Source organism: Magnolia sinica, chromosome 2 (assembly GCF_029962835.1).
Source record: "Magnolia sinica isolate HGM2019 chromosome 2, MsV1, whole genome shotgun sequence".
Lineage (NCBI taxonomy): Eukaryota > Viridiplantae > Streptophyta > Magnoliopsida > Magnoliales > Magnoliaceae > Magnolia > Magnolia sinica.
Genome location: NC_080574.1, coordinates 11403536 through 11428386, shown reverse-complemented (window position 1 = coordinate 11428386; position 24851 = coordinate 11403536). Strand labels below are relative to the sequence as shown.

Below are 24851 nucleotides of genomic sequence, written 5' to 3'. Positions count from 1 at the left end.
GTTTGTGAAGGGGGCAAGGGTTAGGATGGTAGAGCAAATGAACCATGCATTACTCAACAAATGGCTATGGAAGTTTGGGGGAGAGGAAAGGGATGAAAGGAGGTTGTGGAGGGAGGTGATTATGTGTAAATATGGCACTTAGGTAGGAGGATTGTGGGTGAAGGATTCAATGGCCTATAGGGCTTTTGGGATGTAAGGGCAGTGTATAGAGTGAAGAACAACTTCAAGGAGGCAATTTACTTTGCTTTTGGTGAAAAATAGAGGATCTGTTTTTGGGTTGATCTTTGGATTGGGGAACGGCCTCTTCAAGAGAAGTTCTCGAGGCTTGCGAGCCTTTCACTGAACTGTAATGTTATTGTTGATTGTTATGATCATGATTATTATTTTTTGCCTCTGCTATTGTTGGTGTTTGGTCCCCTTTTGTAGAAGAAACCTATTATATGAGGAAGCGGATGACTTCTACTCTTGTCGAGGATAAGTTTAGAGGTTAGTTTTGCTGGCGGTTATATGGGCCTTGTGGGTGGGAGAGGAACAACTAGATCTTTCTGGATATTCATCGTTGACGACGGATGTTTTAAGAGGGCAAAGTATGATGTTTTAGATTGGGTTAATTGTAATTTTGCCTCTAACCATAATGATAGGTTAGAATTGGGAGGGTTGTTGTTGTCACTGTTTTAAATATTGACGATATTGGCCGATATAACCAATGATATATCTTGTTTCCCATCTGTGCGATACAAAACGCACAGCTAATGCCGATATATCCCACATGGTTGATTCAGTAAGCATTTTCAATCTTTGATCTTTTTTTTTTTTTTTTTGGTTGAAATTATCTTAAATCAATGTCAAATGGTTACGAATCCATTGGTTCTTCATGTTTTGCATGAAAAATCATGGAGTCGGAGCTTTGATTCTGATATCCATTAGTTCTTCATATTCTCCATATTTTTTTTCAAAAATTTCCTTCAACCGGCTATCAATTAAGACTAATTTCGAAGTATTTAGGAGTGTTTGATGAAATGATCATCACATACACTCTAAATGTTATGCATTCAATTTGAATATAGTTGCATTAGTTCAGTCAGACAACGCATAGCTTAGGACCCTATACAAAGGAAACCTATTATGTGCACTTCTTTTTTGAGATGTTATGATTTAAAAGTGTGTATTAACTACTAAGGTCATTTTAAAGAAAAAGTGTCTATTAAGGTCTTTTTTAACAATCCTTGATGTTTCATTGAAAAATTCCACAAATTTCCCAATGTTTCCCAAAAATTCCATAAATTACCCGATACAATCATACAAACGATATTCCCTTAGGATAACCGATACACATCTATATCCTAAGGATGCGATACATAATGCAATACCGATATTTTGAACACTGGTTGTTGTAAGGTGTTGCCTTTTGGTGTTTTTTCAACAAAAGTTAGGTCACCTATCAACACACACACACACACACACACATGTAATTGATTACCTTAAAAAATGAAAAGTAATAAAATGAGCTAGAACCATGTGACAGTTTGCATGAATCAAAGATTGTGCTTATTCTTTAACCGTGACATGGTATAGTAGTATGGTCCAGGCTATCCAGATCCTTGACCCAATTGTCGATGGTGCTCAATCCAAAAATTGCATTGAGAAGATGATATTAACCATTTGATTTTTCCCTTTGAATTTGGACCATTGACTAAACCTTTAACCATCCATTTGCAACCATCAATTGGATAGTTAGGATTGCATAGTCAGGCTGATTTTATAGCTATGCTCTATCCTTAATGTGGCCTACAATTTGGATGGTCTGGATATCTGTACATGAGTGCCACAAGTGAGGAGGATGAGACACCGCAATTTTTAAAATGGTGGTGAACTACAGTAGGAGCCTGAACCTATTAAAATTAGTTGTACCACTGTATCCATTTTTTAGGATTGCATTTCTAACTCATGTCATATCCCACAAGGCAACACCTTATACCATACCTGTGTGGCCTAACATTTTATACTGACGGGTAGAACCCCTTAGTAGCCTATAGCTGCTGCTTCCATGCTGGTTTAGGCCAATATACTAAATTGTCAACCATAAATTCTGGCAAGAGTTTACATCATCCACATTTTCAACCATCAAATCTGACAAAAGCTTTCTCGCCTTTTTGTTGATTATATATTTTGACAAGAGCTTCCACCCCAAGTCTTAAAACTGGTGGAAGAAAGCTAATTTCTGTTGCCCATTGCAAGCTAGGTTTCATTTGACCTCTACTTAACGAGCTTCCTCTTGCTAGAGCACCTTTAGCCATTTTTATCTGATGTTAACTCCACATTTAGCTTGGGATAGAAGGGTTCTTTTCTCAGGAATCTAAAGCCTATTCCATTGTTCCTCTTGCTAGAGCACCTTGAGCCATTTTTATCTGATGTTAACCCCATTTTTATCTGATGTTAACTCCATTTTTGTAATGTTTATTTTCCATCCAACCTGTTGATAATGTCAAGCATACCTTGATGAAGGGAAAATACAAAGATCATCTTGATCCAAAACTTTTGTGGCCCACACAATTTATTTAATGGTTATTCATCATTGTTTCTAGTGGTTTGGTCCACTTGAGATTTGGATCTTCTTAAGGTTTGGGATTGCGTCCTAAAATGAGATGGAAAAACAGATTGATGGCGTGGATGTACAACAAATACACCAAGGTGGGCTCCACACGGTTAGGGTATCAAATACATACTATTTCAGTCGGATAACACATAACTTAGGACCCTATACAAAGGAAACCTATTATGTGCACTTCTTTTTTGAGATGTTATGATTTAAAAGTGTGTATTAAGGTCTTTTTTAATTAATTAATTAATTAATTAATTATTATTATTTTTTAACAATCCTTAAAGTTTCATTGAAAAATTCAATCATTTTCCCGACGTTTCCCCATGCTTCCCAAAAAGTGCGATAAATTACCTGATACAAACGATATATCTCGTGCGATAACCGATACGTATCTGTATCCCCAGGGTGCGATATATAGTGCGATCCGATATTTTGAGCACTAATGATGAGATGCACACACAATGACACAAACACATGTATGGATGCATAGATATATTCAATTTTCAAATGTTCTTCTTTAATGATAACATTTTTATGCTATCATTAAAAAAACGATAACATTCTTATGCTGTTTCTGTTAAATAATGTAGAGTATAAGCCCTTAGGCAGAATCGCAACTGTGCACAAACACCCGTTTTGATCTCATAGTCACGATTGTATGGGCCCCCTTCATTCTTCTGTAATTCTATTTTATTTTCCTTTCAGATACCAAAGGGAGTTCAGCACAGACAACAACTGGTACTAAGAGGAAGAGGTGTGCATGTGCATCTCTTATACTCTTTAATCTGCTGTTGCAACTTTACCATCATTTTGTATTTACTTTATTTATTTTGGGGCAAACGCATTAGGCCTGCCGAAGCATATAGGCCTTATGGACCATGGTGATCAATATGTGCGATTCCGCATCCACTTCCCCACGTAAGCTCCATGGCCTATTGCACTCTTTAATTGCTTCTTTCCTCGATACACAAACTTTTAACATGATCTCATTTTTCTCTTTACATTTTCCATTCCTTTTCTTTTATCAGTTTTAAATGTCTCATTCTGAGTTGTAAATTCTAATAAAGATGGCCCAGTTTGATATTCATGCTGGCAATGGCAAGATGAAGGGCATTAGATCCAACTTGGATATTACTCAAAAAACAAGTATGGTGCTTGCTCTTATTTACTGAATAGGATGTGACTTTTTTAATGCGGGAGATGAGTGTGGGCACAACCTTTGAAAGGAAGCAAGAGGTGGCTGGAGGATTTCTTCTACCAAAAAAGCTCAAATGTTGCGCTTCTCCAACTTATCAATTCAAGAGGGCAGATACGCTACTCTTTGTAGTAAAAAAGAAAAAGAAAAAGAGGAGGGCAGAAAGGCCAATCCAATTGGATCATTGATTTTAGGACCAACTGGCATTCTATTCGCTAAGGGCCTGTTTCAATTTGGGGTAAATTAGGGGAAGCAAACAAATTCCCTTTGATTTGACATTTCCTCCATTTGGATTACATAAAAAGAGAAGGAAACTCATTTGCTTTTCTCAGCAAGGGAGGTAGACCTTTTTTCAGAAAGTCAAATGGTGAGAATAGAGGTTTCCCTTTGATGGGATGTTTTGAATGGCAAAATTGGAGGGAAAAGATGTTTCCCTTTGAGAATTTCTAACTAAACAATGGAAAATGCAAAGGGAAAGTACTTTCTTTCATAGTTTATCTAGAAAAACAAATAGGCTTCAAGAGGTTGCTTCCCCTATAGCGCTGATGTCAATTTGCAATCTGCTTTGGTCACCTGTTTGCTTTCCCTTGCATTCTCCTGGTTTACCATCAATCCAAACTGCCCGAAGAAGTTTTCATATGATGTAGAAATGTTGGTAAACACCTTCTTATGGTATTGAAACAATTATTTTTGTTATCCTAAACAGACTCTTGTATGGAAAAGGTATTCAATTGGTCCAAAGAGAAACATGAAATGGTATATTGGTTATAGATGAAGGTCTAGTCAGTCCTTAAGTTGGCTAAAAGTAAGAATATCTGCCTTGGCTGCTTTATCCACCACTTGCCTGGCTTCCCTTTAAAGGACCTTCATGAAGATGAATGAAGCAAGGGCTTAAAGAAAGTTCATTAAGGAAGGAAATACTGCAGCATTTCAAGATCATTCCTTGGGGCCTTTTATTGTGCATGAGTGACACTAAGATGGCCCCCGGGATCAACATGGACTGCTTATCCTTCGCCCTATGTTATTATGCTAAAACCTTTAGGCTTTAGATTTTCTTTCAATACTTCTATCAAAATTAAGTTTTAGACCTCCTAAAAGAGGGGTGGTGAGAGATTATAAAGGGTTGATGCGATGTTTTCTCTTGGCTAATTGGATTGAAAGATTTGAAAGAGGTAAAAGCTCAAACCCTTGTACTGGAGTTGAAGTTGATCAAAAAGCACATTTATTCCTTGCGCTGTAGAAGACTAATTATCAAGTACCCCACCTTGGGTGGAAGAAGGGGCATGATGGAAGAGGGAAAATGGATACCACAAGAGGCCAGAGAGGAAGCACCATAAGTTGGAAGACAATGAGGTTTGCCACTCAGATCAAGGGACCTCTGACGACGTTTCTCGGAAGCTTCATGGAGGAGTGGTTGGAAACAAACTTTCAAAGAGTATTTGAGAGGCTTGGGAAAGTCATGGAGGTTTCTATCCCTTGGATGAGGGGTTCGACAATGATTTGTGGTTTCACTTTTGTGAGGATTGTGAGAACGGCAATCTAGAGTCTGCAGTGGCTCAACTGAATGGTAAAAGTTCTTATATTTTAGTTAAAAAGTTCTCACTGTTGAAGGTGAGGTATAAGTCGGAGGTCATCAACCGAATGTTGAAGACGAGGGCTGAGAACCACAGGGGTGGAAACCAAAGGGAAAAAACAGTGATGGTATTGGGCTCATAAGGGGAAGATGATGGAAGGTGGGGGGAAAGTGTTATAGAGCTCCAAATCCTTCTGTGACACATTGTTATAGAAGGATGATACAGGACATGGAAAATTAAATATGATATGCAAGATTTCAGGCTTAGATCCTACCAATTCAGAAACAATCACACAAATTCCACGTCCCACATGAAAATCCAAACATTCAATTAAAAAGGGGAATCTATGCGGGTCCAAGCCGACACAGGCTAGGATTGGACCAATAAAAATTATAAACCAAACAATGTCAAAGGGAAATAAAATCAATTACTCATGCATAAAAATCAGTCCATAATCCAAGGGATTCCTTAATTTCAATTCAAGGAACCCTAAGGTGATAAAAAGGGGCAAATCAATTAGGGATTATGTAATCTAGGGTTAAGATTTATGAAAAATGGATATAAGAGGATAAAAGAGGATAAAAACCTGAGCCAAAAGATGATCCCGCGTGTGGACCGCAACAATGGCCCAGACGGACGTGCGTGTGATCTCGGCCGCACGTGTGTGGGGCCCACTATTCAGAAAAAGGCCACCTTGGCCCTGGTCGGCCAGGGATGGACTCTAAAACCCCCAAATCTCAGCTCGATCCGATGTACGGTTTGTGTGTGGTGCTCCGCCGAAGTTTCAGCTCGCTTGCGGGCCGAAATCTGGAAACCTACTGTAATGAAGAAATCTGATGCAACAAAAGGACAAATTTGAAGTACGGATGGTGGGGGAAAGATGAAAAAAAAGATGATGGAAGATGGGGGTGAATTGGGATTGATGTGGCTTCGCACCACGGTAGTTAGCCATTCGAAAAGGGAGGGCTTCGCACCCACTTTTGAATTCTTCCACAACTCACGAAGAGAGCAGAAAAATAAAGCAGGAATTTTTTATTAACTTCCATCAATGAAAAGAACTACAAGGAGTGCCTATTTATAGGGAGAATCCTATACCCAAAAACTCGCACCATGTGCGACACCTATTACTTGGCGATGAAGTAAACTAAAATAAAAATCAAACAAGGAAATCTAAAACGTTCACGATGTTCTAAATAATAATAATAAGCAAAACCTAAAATATAAAACCAATCCGACGAGTGGGCTACGATCATGAGATCCCATGGTGGGCTTTTCTTGACTATCGGGCCATTTTTCTAAACCAAAACTTGACTTCTAGATAGGAGGCCCTCCCTGGACGTCGTCATCGAGCTAGATCGATGGTGGGGTCCTCCTACGTACGTACGTGGGTAGGGGCGGCGGCGTGAGTGCGCGTGATGTCCCCATCAATTCTCCCCGGCTGCAAAGATTTTGCCACTGGCGAAATAAAACTCCTGAACCGCTCTAGGATGTCAGGATCAAGTCTCTGAAGCTCCTCCTCAGTGAGCCACGTGCTGTCTGAAGCTAAGCGCGACTTCCATTTAACCACGTACTTCTGAAACCTGCCGTCTGATGTTGAAACTATCTGATGGTTCAGGGTATCCTCTATTTTCTTTTTGAGTGTGTGAAGATTAGGTATAGGAGATAGAGGCTGAGAAAATGAGTCGGGAAGGATAGGTATGGGAGGTAGAAGATGGGTCGGGACGGGTAGGTATGGGAGGTAGAGGTTGGGAACATGGGTCGGGACGGGTAGGTTTGGGACGTAGAGGCTGAAAAAATGGGTTGGGAAGGGTAGATATGGGAGATAGAGGCTGAGAAAATGGGTCGGGACGGGTAGGTATGGGACGTAGAGACTGAAAAAATGGGTCGGGAAGGGTAGGTATGGGAGGTAGAGGTTGAGAAGAAAAGTTAGGAAAAGTAAATATGAGAGGTAGAGGCTGGAAAATGGGTTGGGAAGGGGCTATGGTTCAAGGGATAAATATGGGGAATTAGGATGGGTGGGCGAAGGGTCGGACAAAGTATCAGTGGTCCCCTGAAAAGTAACTAAATCCTCCACATCGGATGTGAAACTAATTCCCATGGAAGGTGGAAGATCTACCTCATACACATTGAGACCGTTTCGTTTTATAATTTTGACGGGTCCAGCGCTACACGCGTGTAACTTACGAACGACCCTCGAAGGATACCGCTCGGGCCTGATGCAGACCATCACAGAGTCCCCAATATTGAATCCTTTGAAACATTTATACTGGTCTGTAGAAAATGTGTAATGTTCATTATTAGTCATGATCTTTTGCCTGATTTCTTGATGCCATGAATGAATGTGATGTGCAAAAGACTCTGCAGACTCTGACGGCCTATGGGACAGTGACATAGGGACAAGATCAATAAGTTTCCTAAGTTTATAATCAGTAACGACTTCACGAGGACTTAGACCTGTGGACCTATCGACAAAATTATTCAACGTAAACTCGGTTGTAGGTATTACGGTGTCCCATGTTCTGGTGTGCTCTATATTCCTCCTAGGGGGACTCATCCGGTAGATCATTAGAACAAACATCACGAAACTCATCCACTACCGGAATGACCTCAGTGGGTAACTCTACACTAACATCTGGTGCACTCTCTCCAGTCACAAGGTTGCACATGTTGTACCCCTCAAAATAATGGTTTTGATGTCCCTCATGGGGTGGGTACACGGGTGCACGCCCATAACTGATTCCTTAGCCAACTCCATTCATTGGTCTATCCTTCAGGCCATCTGCCTGAGATTGGACATCTACCCCAATGGTGGGGTTTGTCTTGGCGATGGTCTTTAGTCGGGCAATGCGTTCATCAAGCTGCTCAAAGCATTGGTCCATTTCCAAGCGCTTAATCATAAACTCCAACTTCTGGGACAACTTGTTTAGTGACTCTTGCAATTGTTCCATGTTTAGTGTAGGGTACTAACCAAAATTCAGCAATATAGTTGTCAAAATATAAGAGATTTTATTTTATTTATATATATATATATATTTTAAAGAATCGACCTAGTTTCTAAAAAAGAAAAAGGAAAGTTTCTAAAGAAACAAATTAGGAAAGCTTCTAAAAAAAAAACAAATCAGAAAAGTTTCTAAAAAAAACAACCTAGTTTCTAAAGAAAAAGAAAAAAGGAAAGTTGCTAAAAATAGAAAGTAAGTTAGTTTCTAAAAAAGAAAAAAGGAAAGGAAATTAGTTTCTAAAAACAGATTAAGAAAGTTTTTAAAAAATTAGTTTATAAAAAAACAGAAAAGGAAAGTTTCTAAACCCAGAAATAGAAAACTAAGTTAATTTCTAAAATAATTCAAATAAAGGGATAACAGAAAATTTCAGTAGCTTATTTCAGGGTTTATGGACCTCTAAACAACCATATATGATGAGAATTGATGCGTAATAGATATAAACAACCAAACCCTAAACATGTAATGAATTCCCCTACAAGAACCCTAGGCTCTGATACCAAATTTGATGCAGGACATGGAAAATTAAATATGATATGCAAGATTTCAGGCTTAGATCCTACTAATTCAGAAACAATCACACAAATTCCATGTCCCATATGAAAATCTAAACATTCAATTAAAAAGGGGAATCTATGCGGGTCCAAGCCAACACAGGCTAGGACTGGACTAATAAAAATTATAAACCAAGCGATGTCAAAGGGAAATAAAATCAACTACTCATGCATAAAAATCAGTACCTAATCCAAGGGATTCCCTAATTTCAACTCAAGGAACCCTAAGGTGATAAAAAGGGGCAATCAATTAGGGATCATGTAATCTAGGGTTAGGATTCATGAAAAACGGCTATGAGAGGATAAAAGAGGATAAAAACCTGAGCCAAAAGATGATCCCGCGTGTGGACCGCAACAATGGCCCAGACGGACGTGCGTGTGATCTCGGCCGCATGTGTGTGGGGCCCACTATTCAGAAAAAGGCCACCTTGGCCCTGGTCGGCCAGGGATGGACTCTAAAACCTCCAAATCTCAGCTTGATCTGATGTACAGTTTGTGCGTGGTGCTCCGCCAAAGTTTCAACTCGCTTGCGGGCCGAAATCTGAAAACCTGCTGTAATGAAGAAATCTAATGCAACAAAAGGATAAATTCGAAGTATGGATGGTGGGGGAAGATGGAAAAAAAGATGATGGAAGATGGGGGTGAATTGGGATCGATGTGGCCTCGCACCACGGTAGTTAGCTCTTCGAAAAGGGAGGGCTTCGCACCCACTTTTGAATTCTTCCATAACTCACGAAGAGAGCAGAAAAATAAAGCAGGAATTTTTTATTAACTTCCATCAATGAAAAGAACTACAAGGGATGCCTATTTATAAGGAGAATCCTATACCCAAAAACTCGCACCATGTGCGACACCTATTACTTGGCGATGAAGTAAACTAAAATAAAAATCAAACAAGGAAATCTAAAGCGTTCACGATGTTCTAAATAATAACAATAAGCAACACCTAAAATATAAAACCAATCCGACGAGTGGGCTACGATCATGAGATCCCATGGTGGGCTTTTCTTGACTATCGGGCCATTTTTCTGAACCAAAACTTGACTTCTAGCTAGGAGGCCCTCCCTGGACGTCGTCATTGAGCCAGATCGATGGTGGGGTCCTTCTATGTACGTATGTGCGTAGGGGGGGCGACGTGAGTGCGCGTGATGTCCCCATCAAAGGAACCCCTGCAAGAGGTAGCTGAGATATTTGAGCCTAAGAATGCAGGAAGTCCACACCTGGGAGGTTGCCATTGGGCATGGAGGGAAGCATTGGAGGAAGGTTTTAAGGAGAGGATGAATCAAGACATTGTCAACAGTTCGTGAAAGGCATTAGAATGGACATTGGATGCCATGGTGAAGCAAGGTATGTCAATAAGATATCAGTGGTCGGAGACATATGATGTAGATTTGCAAACCGTTGGAGGAAGATCGAGTCATTGAGAGTCTCAACGGTTCAACCAGGTGGATTTCTCTTTGCATAGGAGCTCTTCAAAGATGGCATGATCTCTTCACTTGATAGGTGGGGATACTGGTTTGTGCTTGGTGAGGAGGTTTATATTCAAGTTCAGGATGTTTTTTGGATGTCTTTTGAGGTGTAGGCACTCACATTGGTGATGGTAGCCATTGACCCCAATGCGGAGAGTTGTGGTTTTTACTAGCATGAAATAGAGAAGAAGAAGCTCCTTGTGTTGCCGGATTGAATTGAGGTGGGGCGTCAACGATTTGATGGTAGTCGTGAGTCTTGAAGGGAGAAATGAAGTGGATAAGCAATAGAAGTTGAAAGGGGTTCCCATCTCGAGTGTTTAGCTATTTCTCTCATCTATCTGTAGGAAGGAAGATGGTGGGGGAGTAGTTTGCTCCGTAGACTACTAAGTTGTGTTGGGACAGGTGGTGTGTCATGATTGGTTACATGAGTGGTGAAAGAGATTTATGTCTTTAGAGTTTAGCCTCTGCAATTGTAGCTACAGCTGCTGTCGACTCCACGGTGGAGTTTCATGCACAAGCCAAGGCATGCATGGTGCTCCCTTTGAAACCCGATTGTGCTGACTTCCACTTACAAGTGGTGTAACGTGCAAGGGTTTGGCTTCGATAGTTGGGGATTGTGAAGATCTGGTTGACACAAATCGCTAGAAGCCGTCGTTAGTAGCTAGTGATGTTGAGGATGATCCCTAGAATGGGCCCCAGCTAGAGGAGCAATGAGCTGTGCTATCCAAGTCTGTCGTCTATGATGCTAAGCAAAGGTGTGCACATCTAATCATTGGCTTCTCACTTTTAGTGGTTCAAGAACTGAACATAGCTTCAGGGGTGCGGCTGCAGTTCGAGATTATTGAGAAAAGATTGTTGATGGATATCATGCCGAAAAACCAAGTATTACGGACAGCTGGTGAGATCAGCCTTTTCATTGGAGCGAATTAGCAGTTGGTGTGAATGAGCAAGGGGTTGCAGTGGGTAAGACCAGCAAAGATTTCTTTCTTGTAGAGGTAAATCATGGTCTCAACACAATTCTTTAGAAGCCCTCTTTAAAAGCTAGTGATGTTGAGGAAGATCTCTAGGAATGGCCCAGCTAGTGCTGTCCAAGTTTGTTGTTTATGAAGCTAAGCAAAGGTGCATGCAACTCATCGTTGGCTTTAGACCTCCCACTGATAATGGTTTAGGAACCAGACATAGGTTCAGGGGTGCGACTGTAGTTCAAGAACATCAAGACGAGAACGACGATGGAGATCTTGCTACAAAAGCAAGCATTATAGACAAACAGTGAGAGTAACCTTTTCATCAGAGTGATTCAGTAGTTGGTGTTAATGAACAGGGGGCTACAATGAGTAATGCTGGTGAAAGTTTCTTTCTCACTGAGGTAAATTATGGTCTCTTGTCTTGGAGTTTTTATTTATTTATTTATTTATTTATTTTTTATAAATAATTATTTAAATTACCCTCATATAAGTTATTGATGAGAATAGAAAGGGGATAGAAGCTGCTGCATGGCTGGGAAGAATGGATCTCTTTGCTGCAAATGGATACATGGTGGATCTAGGACATGATGAATCATGTGGGGAGAATGGTATGGGTTCCCTTCGGCGATTGTGAGGATTTTGTGGCTCTATGTTAATTAACGAAGTAGTATTAAAAAAAAAAAGCGGAGCTCTCCCACTTGGGTCAAGCCTCTAAAACCTCCAAGGGTAGAAGCAACGCGGGTATTGTGTCTTCAATCAATTACGATAAAGGATACTCATTTATAGGGGACAAAAAGGGAAGGGGGCTAGCATTGTTTAGTCATGAATATTTTAATTTGGAATGTCAGGGGCTGGGTTGGTCCCCATAAAATAGCCCAAATCAATTGGTTGCATTTCAAGAAACGAAAATCCAATTTAATAATGGTAGGTTGGTTGATTCGCTTTGGGAAGGCAGGATGAAAGATTGGGTGGCAGTAGATGCAATTGGGTTTGCTAGGGGCATTGTGGCCATTAGGGATTCAGGGGTGTTGAGAAAGTTGGATTGGTGGGTTAGGCAAGTCTATGTTTTAGTGCTTCTGTATGATTTGACACTAGGCTTCAAATGGGTATCTCCACTGGTGTATGGTTTGAGTCAATGTTCGAAATATTGGTATCGCGTTACGTATCGGCACGTATCGCACCCTTGGGATACAGATGCATATCGGTTATCACATGGGATATATTGATTGTATTGCGTAATATATCGTTGTTGTTGGAAACATGGGGAAATTGGTCGCTTTTTTCAATCAAACTTCAGTGATTGTTAAAAAAGACATCAACACACACTTATAAATCAAAACATTACAAAAAATAAATGTACATAATAGGTTTTCATTGTATGGGGTCCTAACCTATGTGTTGTCTAACTGAATTGATGCAAGTATATTCAAAATCTATTCATATAATTTATACATGTAAGAACACGTGTGGAAACACAAGCAATACATTCAAAAGAAAAAGAAGAATCACTAGATCAGGTTACATACATGTTTGATTTTATGTTTGGACACAAGGATTGCAACCGATTTGCGAGAAAGTGAATTTTTTTAAATATTTTTTTCAATTTTCCGCAACTCGGCCCATCTCCTCCAAATCTTGAAGTTTAAGCTCCTAATCCATGATTTTTCATGCAAAACATGAAAAACCGTGGATTTATAACAATTTGACACTGATTTAACATGATTTATAGAAAAAAAAAAAAGGATCGAAAATGCTCATCGGATCGAACATGTGAGATATATCGCACTGCTTGTGAGTTTCGTATCGCACAGGTGGGATACAAGATATATCGTGGGATATATCGGCTGATATTGTCGATATTTAAAACATTGCCGATACCTAGAAATTTTTAGACTACTAGTGTTCTGATATTGCTACCAATGTTATCGATATCGCCGAGATGGAGATATGGATAATATCAGGGATATTCCGATAATATTGGGGATACTCCGAACAATGGATATATCAAAGTCCCCCCTAGGGTGATAGCACTCGGGTGGTTAGTGAGAAAGGACAAGATGCTAACCATTGATCAATTGAAGAGTAGACGGCTAATGATAAAAAAAGTGCGCAGATGATGATCATGGCTTTCTGTATCCTCTCTCTTTGGGATTTGAATCATTTGGTCATTTATTTATGTAATGTGAGTTTGCGAATTTTACTTGTTTCGAAGCAAATAAAATTTTGTACCTTCAAAGATGACCCCCTATTGTTCAACTAGGAGGAAAAATCTGCAGTTACTATTTTCTGTTTTCTTTCAGATCCGTAAATGAACGTCAACGGGCTCTGCTAGAAGAATTTGCTAAGGAAGAATTTATTGTTGAAAATAGCACATCTGCAGAAGGAAAGTGGTAAGTTTATAATTTGTCCCTCCGAGAATTGCAAGTTTTTTTTCAAAATCCTTGTTATAACATTTTTTAATACATTTCAACTTGTGGGAGTTACTTGAATTTAATCTTTGCATAACCAGCTTCCCTTGCACAATAGTATTAATATGCACATACTGATGGTTTCCATACAATGTAAATGTTGTAAGTGATGTATGCATATTATGGTTTGGAAGTTAGTTCCTAGTTTCACTTTCTAGGGTTGTAGAATTTCTTCAATGTAACTCTTACTTTTATATCAGTAGTTCTTTTCTATTGAATGTTGGTTCTAGTTTAGTGATTCTGTAACTCTGTTGCTTTACCTAAAAACTAATGCATCTTTATATTCTGCAACTCAAAAGCATATGTGATCATTTTTGTGAAGCTTTCATCCACTCACCTAATTCACATCGTCTTTTGCCTTTGATGAGTGTAAGGGTTTAGAAATAAGTCGCATGTTTCATCAGTTTCATCTAACGCGCCCTTCTCGAAGGATTTGGACTATTGTAGGAACCTTAATTCTTCCCCTAAAGTTTCATGCCTCCAACTCCTAAGAAATCTGCTTTCTTTCTTTCTTTCTTTTTGCTTTCCTAGTAGGAATATATTTCTTGCTGATCCAAAAAAGAAAAAAGAAAAGAAGAGAGGACATATTTCTGTCTCCTATATACATCTAGGGTCACCATTTTGTGACAAAAAAAAAATCATTCATCCAACCTTTTTCTTTAAGAATCTTAAGATCAATCATATGTTCACAATGATGTTAAGAAAATTTACCTTTCTACAAAATTGTATCTTTTAATCAGTGTTATCGTGTGCAATTGCATAAGCGATTATGCGATTTCACAATTGCAAACATGGGCTCGGATCACATATGTGATGGTCGCATATGCCATGCAGAAAGTATGTGATGGTTATGTGATGGCATAATCACATAACCATGGCATACTCTAATATGCGATGGCATGATGGCTAATGGTCATATTTCTTGTAAATTGTAATAAGTTGTAATTTGTAACTTGTAACTTGTATTGTATGCATCAACTCATCAAGATTCAAATTATCAATAAAATTTCTGTTTGTAGTTTTTAATAATTAATTCTCTCTTAATGTAACTTGTTGATTGTTTAAATTTGTTTTGTTATATATAAAATAAAGTAACCTATAAATAGTTCAATAGTCAAACTACAATAAAATAGGTAAAAAAAATACCCAATCCAATTTTTCTTGTAGTAATTAGACAGTTTTTTTGAAAGAATTTTTTATGTTTTTTTTCCCCCATTTTTTTTTTTTTTTCGATTTTTTGTTATTAAAAAAAGTTATCAGCCACATCACTCTGGCTGGTGGCTTATGCGATTATATGCGATTTGACAACACTGCTTGTAATAATTAGAGATATTATGATGCAACTAGGTCCACATCACATGTGTCGAGAATGGGCCCCACTTTGAATATGTGTGATTGACAGCCTTCATAAAGGAGTAAAAAATCATCAATAATTCTCCTACATATGGGCATTAATTTTTTTAAAACAGCCTCATACGAGTATTTTGGGTGTTCTTGGGTAAACTTTCATGGAATTAGGCCATAAAAAAGAAAGAAAGAAAGAAAGATTGATAGAAAAAGGAAAAAATAAAATAAAATTGTTTCCTATCTTTTATGTCGATCTTTTAGAGATTTTGTTATGTCATAGGGGTAAGTTCTCTGTGGATCTGTCTTTTGTAGTGTAATCTAAATCAATGATACAAGTTTTCTGTATCGTTATCGCGTAATGTATCGCATTCTTGGGATACGGATACATATTAGTTATCGCACTAGATATATGGATTGTATCGCGTAATTTATCGTTGTTGTTGGGAAACATGAAGAAACATTGGGAAATTGGTTGAACTTTTCAATGAAACTTAAGGGATTGTTAAAATAAGACACCGATACACACTTAGAAATGAAAAAAATTTACAAAAAATAAGTGCATATAATAGGTTTCCTTTATATTGGGTCCTAATCTATGTGTTGTTTGACTGAATTGAAACAACTATATTCAAAGTCAATTCATAAAATTTATGAATGTAAGAAGACATGTATGGAAACACAAGTATTACATTCAAAAGCAAAAGAAGTAGAAAACTAGAAATATATACTGGTGGATTTCGAAAATAAAATTATTTTTAATTAAAAAATTATTATTATTTTTAAATCTCCAAATTTCCAAGAATGTGTAGCTCAAGTTATATACATGTTTGATTTCATATTTGGATACTGAGATTGCAATTGATTTGGAAAAAAAAATTTGATTTTTCTAAAAATTTCCACAACCTGGCTCATCTCTCCCAAATCTTGAAATTGAAGCTTCAAATCTATAATTTTTCGGGCAAAACATGAAAAAGCATGAATTTCTTACCATTTGACATTATTTATAACATATAAAAACGAAAAAAAAAAGAATCAAAACTAAAAAAAATATGCAACTTTTAGAATCTATCCCCAAAAACTTCCAATCGCGATCTCAGAGAAATTTCGAAGACTTTCTTCCAACAAACTAGAGTGGACTGGTCAAAATCACCTTACAATGTACTATCAAGACGCTTCTTTTGCAAAATAAATAAATAAATAAATAAAAATAAAAATCAATATTTGTTTTAGGATTTTCTAGACAACAACGTTGGTTTCCCTTTTATCCATTTTGATATCACACTCAGTATTGATATATTGCATGATACATTAAAAATTTATAGAGGGAGAGTGTAGATATATTGCATGATATCGCAATATACAAGATATATTGCGATACCATGCGATATATTGCACGATACCATGAAAAATGCATATTAAAGTTGGGTTTTGTGTCGCATAGCTAGGATAACCAATATATCGTAGGATATATTGGTGATATTGCAAGATACTAAAAACACTGGTCTAGGTAATACCTCTAAGGCTTTTTGTATGAAAAGTGATGATGAATCTTATTATTATTATTATTTTTAAAGCGTCTTTCAGGATAAAATACTCTTGCAAAGATAGAAAGCCATAAAAAGTCAACCTCTTTGAATTGAGTGGTTTGTGCAAAGAACTGTTCGTTTCAACTTCTCTTCTTCTTTCTTCTTCTGCTGCCTCAAATTGGTTCTGATTCTTCGTAACTTGTATTTTTTTTTAAAGATAACAAAAATTTTATTAACAGAAGAAGTGCCGAGGTGCAAAACTATACAAGGAAGAAATAAGTGCCCCAAAAATTACAACAGAAATTTACAATCAACCCTCTCAAGGAAGAAACAAACGCTACAAAAATTACAACAAAAAGTTACAATCAAATACCCCCTCCCCCCCAATTGCAAATCCAACCCCATTGCTAAAGCAAGATTAAACAAAAACAACGCCTTTCCAAATAGTTGAAGCCCTATACAAAGATGAGTCCTTGGTGCACCATTCGCCTACATCACAACCATATTTACCAGCAATTGTGTCCCTTCATAAGGTTTGTTCTTTTGTTCCAAACCTCCATAGCCACTTACCTAACAAAGCCCTATTCATCACCCCCCAACAAAATCATCTGGTAATTATGTAATGAATATAAACGAATTATAATTCCCCAATTAGTTGGGATAAGTCTTAGATGATGATGAAAAGAATCATAGTTTCTTGGGCAAGAAATGATGATTTATATATCTATATCTACAGCATCTTTATTTAGAATATCCTCGCTGATCAAGTTTGTTAGCTGTAGCAGTAAATACTGCAGTCATTTCTGATTGTAATGGAGGCCTTGGAAATGATAACAGGCTTTTTCAGCAGCTATCTACTGGTTGAACTTACAGGTGGCAGCAAATAATTGATCGCTTGACGGACCAGAAGTTTGTGCTTGAAGTCACTTTCTTTATATTGATGCTCCTGTTGCTGAACAGAGGTATTGGCTAAGAGTCAACATCTTGGTGACATGATGGATGTATCTGCTCCAAATCCCAGCAGATCGGAAGAGCTGTCACCCACCTTCTTTCCCCCCTTGAAACGATGTCCACCTTGAGGTATGGCACTACCGTACAAGTTGGCTTTACTCTTTCCTCATTCATTTACTTTTACCTGTACCTATTTCAGAAAGAATTTTTATTTATTTATTTTTGTTTACGGTCCAAAAGAGGCCTACATTTACATTTTGCCATATTGGCTTGTCCATGTATCTTTTCCTTTTTACTCCCTTAGTGGTTCAATTTTCGTGTCCCATTCTGCCTTCTGGTGTTTAGTCAACACTTGCTCCTTGAATTTAGGTGGGCTTTGCATCATATTACTGCAAAGATGAATGCTAATTCCAGACACCTCTTCTTCAAGCGCTGAACATAAATGCATCAGAGGGCACATGTGTGCATGGTCTGGGACAATCATAGGGTGGTCCCTCCCACCACGTAAGTGTTCTATACCAAAGATTGGGACATCCAACTCATCACGAGCACATTGATGTAGCATGTTGGTTTTGATTCTTCTATCCATTTCGTAGTACGTATCCTACCTGATAAATAGACCAGCCGGTTTTTTGGGTCAAGGAACATTCACAGTGGGGATCATCCTATGAGCAACCTGAGTCCCTCGCACATGTGAGCCACATCCATGTGGGAAAATTCAAATATCAGCCTGATCCAAAACTTTGGTGGCATTGCCTTCCATTGTTCTCTTTGGTGTGGCCGACTTGAGTCTTGGATCGACCTGATTTTTGGGATGATGTCCTAACGTGAGCTGGAGCAACTGATGGATGGATCAGATTTCGCACATCAGGTTGAGCCCAGAGGTTTTTGTCGCATTGCAAAGTCGGTTCAATTAAATGCTAGGAATGAGAGCGGTTAGGTGCGCATCTTGAAAATCCAGGCCCATAGAAAGAACAAGTGAACCACTAGACACAATCTTATCCATTGGCGCAAGTTTCAATAACTGTGGAAACTACCTGAGGTGAGGGGAAGGTTGTTAATGGTGGGCGTCCCCATCTCCACTGCTCCCGGAGGTGTGGCCCACCTGAATTCCCGACCGGACTTTTTCGATAACTAGTGAGAATGTGAGGGGGTGCACATAATGGGGAGCGGATTAGGTGCGCCTTGGCCTCACCCAAGACGTATGCTTTATCTGTTTTGCCGGATCATTTTAAGGCAGAAGGCCAAAAACTAAAAGGATCCAAATCTCTGGTGGACCATACTTTAGGAAAGAGTGGTGATTGAGCGCCCTACCATTAAAAACTTTGCAGGGTCCACCATAGGGTTTCCGTAATGTTTATCTGCCATCCAACTTGTTGATAAGGTCACATAAACCTGGATGAAGGGATAAAACAAATATCAGCTTGATCCAAAACTTGTGGCCCATTAGTGGTCAATCACCACCTTTTCCTACGGTATGGTTCACTTGAGAATTGGATCTGCTTCATTTTTGGGCACATGCTCTAAAATGATCTCCAAAACGGATGGATGGCATGGATATAGAACACATACATCAAGGTGGGCCTCACTGTAAGTGCCGAACGGTCTTGAGTGAGCTGGGGGCCGCACCTAAGCCGCTCCCGCGCATGATGAATAGATTTGATGTCATGCACACATCAGGTGAACCCCACGCATGCATTGTAGGTTTAGCTTTTAAAAGTCTTCTGCAATGATTTATCCTTCCTGCCAAATAGCGTTATCTGCCTGCTAGTTTTAAGAAAAGACGCAAAAATAAAAATAAAAAAAAAGAAGAAAAAAAAAGAGTGAAATTTTGGCCCCGGGCGAATCGAGAGTGGATACTACCTGGCATCACATTATCTGCTGGCAAGTCAAAATTGAGTGTTGCCAGTTTGGATCGCACCTCCAATGCCGTGTTTCATGCCTGTCCGCGGTTTTTAGCTAAATTCCTTTTGGTGTTGTGAGAATGCGCCAAAACACCAGTTCAAATAAAATCAATTTGGATTGATTTTTGAAAAATCAACCCACTTGCTTTTGCAAGAGCTGAACACGAGTGGAGCTTGGCACAGCTCAGCTCGGCTTGGCCAACAGTCAACCCCAGCTCAAATTCGGTTCAGCTCAGTCCTCCAGCCTGATTGTCCAAACTTGGCCCAGTTTGGTGAAGCTCGGGCCAGCTGAAGCTCAAGCTCGAGCTTTCGGCCCAATATGATTTTCCACATCTTTATAGATTTTGGTATGCTTTGTATCATTAAAAGTTTACAATCTTATCGGTTCATGTTTCTAAATTAACCCACATCTTTCCATTATTGTGGTATCTATCCTTAGCTCTAAATGGCATGCAAGAGCAAGAGGTGGATCACTAAAAGATCTAATCCATGGATGTTGAATCAACAAGAACTATTCACAAGCTAGTTTTGGAAAGATCAATGGATCCATGTTGATGTGTGTAAGGCTTTCACATCATTCTAATTTGCGTACCCAACACTCATATGTCAGCCACCAATACAATATTAAAGTGTGTCAATGCCCATAGCACTGGAAGTCTTTCCATGACTTCAGGTTGAAGAATTAGTCATAGCTATAGCGCACTATCAAGTCAATTCAATTTAAGTATGATGAGCCTCTCTGTTACGAGACTTGATATGATTCGATAATGAGATTATCCAATCAAGGCCAATACAGGTACCTGTGAATACTATTGAAAAAGGTCGATGGCAGCAAGATATGGATACTATTGAAAAAGGGCGATGGCAACAGGATATGGCCAGTAATGGAAACTAATCCATACCAACGCATGATTGTTTCCGTGTACAAGATAACGACAAGACTAGTCCACAATCACCCAAACCTGATGAAGCGGTCATGGAATTTAAGATACCCGGGGACCATGGAGACAACTCTCCGTTGGACTACATCGTTTCCCATGGAGATTAATTCATCCCAATTCATGATTGCTTTCACACACACACACAACAATCACAAAACTAGTCCTAATCCATCCCAATTCATGATTGCTTTCACACACATACAACAATCTCAAAGCTAGTCCTAAGTCACCCAAACACAATAAAGTGGTTCCTTTCCATGAACCCAGGCTGTTATGTCTACTCTTTTTTTTTCCCCACCCAAATACACTCACACCCATACACATCACAATGGGTACTCGAACCTATGATCTCTGTGTTGAAACTCTTGCGAGTCTACTACTGAGTCATGAGCAGGGACCCGAATATTGCAGTACTTGGTAATTGAAATATTAAGACATCCAAATGCCTGGTCGAAAGACCCGGAGATACTGAGGAGTAGAAAAAATCCAACACGTGGAGACGAATCACAGCATTTCACGTACTACTACGTGTTATGTGACTTGCCCTTGTGGATCTTGTTTGTCATGCATCTCCATCTGGGCTGCTAGCTTCTCTTTCTTGTCTTTCTTGAATTCTCCGTAGAAATAAGAGGCAAAACCCCAAAGAGCGAGACTGAGGGCTAGTCCTTTGTCAGCATTGAACTTCTCGTCGTAGAAGAAAACAGCTAATATCTCTGTGACAGGAATGAAAGCGGAAATCAGCACGCCAGCATGCAGAGACGAGGAACAGGAAATGACGCCAACCATTCCTAAGAAGAAGAACTGCCAAAACACCGCACATCCCACTAACACCATGTAATATCTCGACTCTCCAAGCCCATACACTCGTGCCTCTCTTGGAATAGCCTGCACATTCAAATCAATGAAAGAATGAGAGAGAGAGAGAGAGAGAGAGAGAGAGAGAGAGAGAGAGAGAGACTAATCATCATACGATACATATTGTATAGGCCGATGTGACTAATTCACCAGGCGTATCAGTGTGAAAATTTTAAAGATATTCAATTAAAAAAAATAATCCTAATTTGTATTGATAAAAGTTATATGTTGTTAAAAGATTAAATAAATAACAATAATACATTTTTCATCTTTCTCGTGATATTTCTTAGATACATGATGAGTATCAATAACGATACGACTGATTCCCAATACGTGTCAGTTGATAATCTCCAGTGATCATACTCATATGAAATTGAGTTAAAGAGAGAGATTTCTTCACCACACAGAGAGGTCTTCAATGATCATATTCATATGAAATTGAGTAGAAAAGAAAAGTCTCATAACCCACCTTAAAGTCCTTGTTCGCCAGCATTCCCAGAGTACAAAAAGCAGTAGCAAAGAAGCAAATCACCATCTGCATCTCCATCACCAAAGCATATGTTATTGCCTGCTTGGTCTTCATATAGGTCAGCTCCAGCAACGGCAACACGACCCCATAAAGGGCAGCCGCTCCAAGCGTCATGAAGAATCCCAAGTAGTAGTGAAGATTCGTCTCTTTCGCAGGGCGGTCGCTGTTCGAATGTACCCCGAGAATGATTGCTCCCACCATCAATAAAATGACTGCATTGATTGAATATGGTGTAAACTTGTGCTTAACAATAAGGAGCGCGAAAACCGCATTGAAGGCCAGTTGAGATGAGATTAGGATCGATGAAGTCGACACCGGTAGGTATGTCGATCCATAGGCATACATGTAGTCATCAAGGCCTGTAAGGACGCCTAACACAGCACAAGATGCGAAGAGGAATGGTGTTATGAAGAAGACCCTAGTGTTATCCTTACTCTTCAGACGGCGATGGACATAAGAGATGGAGAGAGGGATTAGAATGAGCGGCCAACCCCCAGTCTGCAGCCAGCTCGATAACCATTTGCGGTTACCTCCACGGATGAAATAGAGCCGGAGAATCAAAGGGCCTCCGGTGTTGCCGATTGCCAGCATGGTGCCGTTTAGCAACAAGAGGGTAATCTTCATGGCTTTGCTCTTGTTGTTGTGGACGAAGGGTTGGTGGGGTCCACTGGCTACCATCTCATCGTCCATGGTTGGGGACATGGTCACTGGAATATTTGAGGTTTGCAAACAATGGAAATGCGAGATGGGATATAGGTAAGGGATGATTGCGACCGGGCCCTTTTTTTATTATGCGGATGAGTCTCGTTGATTCATTTTTAAGTAATGATTGAGATTGGGGCCTTCTTTTATTGTGAGAGTAAATCTCACGGTTCATGTGTACGGGTGGAGTACTGGTAGGTGTAAGAGAACTTCTACAATGCCCAAAATCGAAGTTCATTTTGATTTTAAAAAAAAAAAAAAAAGGAGCTGAAATCGAACTTTCCACACGTCACATATGTTTGTTACCCAATTATTTTTTGTGGCGTCGGATCCAGTGTTTCCTGGGGTATTGGGCGGTAGGGTACCCTATCTCATTGCTGCATATGTAGTAGTTCATGAATTACGCTGTTGGGGGCAATCCTAGTACTTCAATCGCTAGAATGCTAATGGAGACTAAAAGCAACAAAACAGCAATGGCTCACGTTCAATGAGGATAGGTCCATTTTTGGTTGGTTACTACTGTCCACTCCTAGCGATTTTTAATTTTTTTTTTTTTAATGGTGGCTAATCAATGATGGAGAAAGCAGGATGCCTGGTTAATCTCATCGTGCAAGATGTGCCACGTGTATGGTGCACCATCTAGAACTACGCGGGATACAAATTAAGGAAAGTAGCATGCTGCATTGTTCTGGTTCAAAACAGAATTCTCTGGAAGTGTTGGGCCAAGCATGTTACATGTATGATATCTACTCCGTTCATCAGACGCAAAGCTCTATGTTAATATCAGGAGTAAAAAATCAGCTTGATTCATAACTCAGGTGGGCCTCACCAGAGGGAGTGAACACCAAGGGAAAGTTTCGTGTGGGGCTCACCCAACCTATTCATCAATTGTCTTACATAGTAAATTTATTATACATGACTAATGATTAACTCTCACCAACTTTTGAAATTGAGAGAAATACTCTCCAAAAGTATGATGGCATATATGTAATTAGACAGCGATTGCATCCGATTAGATCTATAAGGCTCACTACAATGTGTACGTGTAATCCACGCCATCCATCCATCTTACCAACTCTTTTTTAAGATATGAATTAAAAAATAAAGTAGATTATAAGCTCAAGGAAACTACACCACTAGACATAGTGGAGATGATGATGTCTATCGTGGAAGTTAAGATGACTCTAGAGCCCACAACTATGTGTATCTCTCATCTAACTTACTCATAAGGTCACCGACATGGATAAAAGGAAAACACAAATATTAGCTTAATTCAATACTATTTAAGTTTCCTTATTTCTGGTGTTATAGGCTACTTGTGCTTTGCATATTACTTATTTTCAGGCTCATGATTTAAAACGAGCAGATAAAGCAGATGAACAGCATAGATCAGACACAAAACGTAACGGTAGTCCCCGCAAATTATACAAGAACTGTGTTTCCTTTCTTTGATTTTAGCGTCAGAAGCTTCAAAACAAACGTAATAGCTACGTCACGTGGAGGTGGCTGGGCTAATTTACAGGTGTAAATTATTATTTATTTATGAGAAAAACAAACAGAACCTAAAAATAATCCTGATCCAGAATATTGGTTTACTTGATTTTTGTCTAATATTCATTGTTTTGAACTTTACGAAAGCAACCCCTGCTGCAAAGATTTCCTGTCCATTTGGATCGTTCATCATAATCCATGCATCGTCTCGAGTAAATGAGTAACATGAATCTTGTTCATCATAAGTTAAACTATGGTCATTCAAACCTTCTCTTATTATTTGGGAGCGGATTAGCTGAGACCCCGGATCCACTAAGGTGGGTGGGACCCGTGACTTTGGAGTCCACTGTGATGTATGTGACTACATCCACACCGTCCATCTATATTGAAAGCTCATTTTAGGGCATGATTGAAAAATAAAGCAGTACCAAATACCAGATGGACCATAGTACAAGAAACGGTAGTGATTGACCATTAAAAACTTCTTGTGGGGCAGGAAAAGTTTTGGATCAAGGTGATATTTGTGTGGTCTCTTTATCTGGGTGTTTTTGACCTTATCAACAGGTTGGATGGCAAATAAACATTCAGATTGAATCCATAAAGTGGCATGATTGAAAAATAAGGCAGTACCAAATACCAGATGGACCATAGTACAGGAAACGGTAGTGATTGACCATTAAAAACTTCTTGTGGGCCAGAAAAGCTTTGGACCAAGGTGATATTTGTGTGGTCTCTTTATCTAGGTGTTTTTGACCTTATCAACAGGTTTGATGGCAAATAAA

General features: G+C 39.1%; 2 protein-coding genes across 7 annotated transcripts in view; one reads left to right on the top strand and one right to left on the bottom strand.

Moving 5' to 3' along the window:
- The window catches only part of LOC131234815 (chaperone protein dnaJ 1, mitochondrial), a 45220-nt gene extending 26932 nt beyond the window's left edge, over positions 1-18288 (top strand). For 2 of the 6 annotated variants that reach the window (XM_058231806.1, XM_058231794.1), the window contains 4 exons: positions 3308-3356; positions 3451-3520; positions 13656-13745; positions 17570-17959. In XM_058231806.1, coding sequence (XP_058087789.1) covers positions 3308-3356; positions 3451-3520; positions 13656-13745; positions 17570-17669 — 309 coding nt within the window. In that variant the 3' untranslated portion in view covers positions 17670-17959. Of the gene's footprint in view, positions 1-3307; positions 3357-3450; positions 3521-13655; positions 13746-17533; positions 17960-18016 lie in introns of those variants that run through there. The other 4 variants (XR_009165790.1, XM_058231811.1, XR_009165798.1 and 1 more) reach the window with 4 other exon arrangements.
- A 1931-nt stretch (positions 18289-20219) lies between these two features.
- LOC131234808 (purine permease 3-like) lies at positions 20220-22690 on the bottom strand. Its single transcript, XM_058231782.1, has 2 exons — positions 21817-22690; positions 20220-21377 (listed from the first exon to the last, which is right to left on the bottom strand). The coding sequence occupies exons 1-2, from the start codon at positions 22576-22578 to the stop codon at positions 21024-21026; spliced, it is 1116 nt and encodes a 371-aa protein (XP_058087765.1). The 5' UTR covers positions 22579-22690; the 3' UTR covers positions 20220-21023.
- Positions 22691-24851: the final 2161 nt, after the last annotated feature.

What these genes read in the sequence shown, in the direction of transcription:
- LOC131234808 (XM_058231782.1), bottom strand. Translation starts at nt 22,578, where the DNA reads ATGTCCCCAACCATGGACGATGAGATGGTAGCCAGTGGACCCCACCAA. An exon ending in TGGCGAACAAGGACTTTAAG is followed by an intron (nt 21,378 to 21,816) that starts GTGGGTTATGAG and finishes TTGAATGTGCAG; the next exon opens with GCTATTCCAAGAGAGGCACG.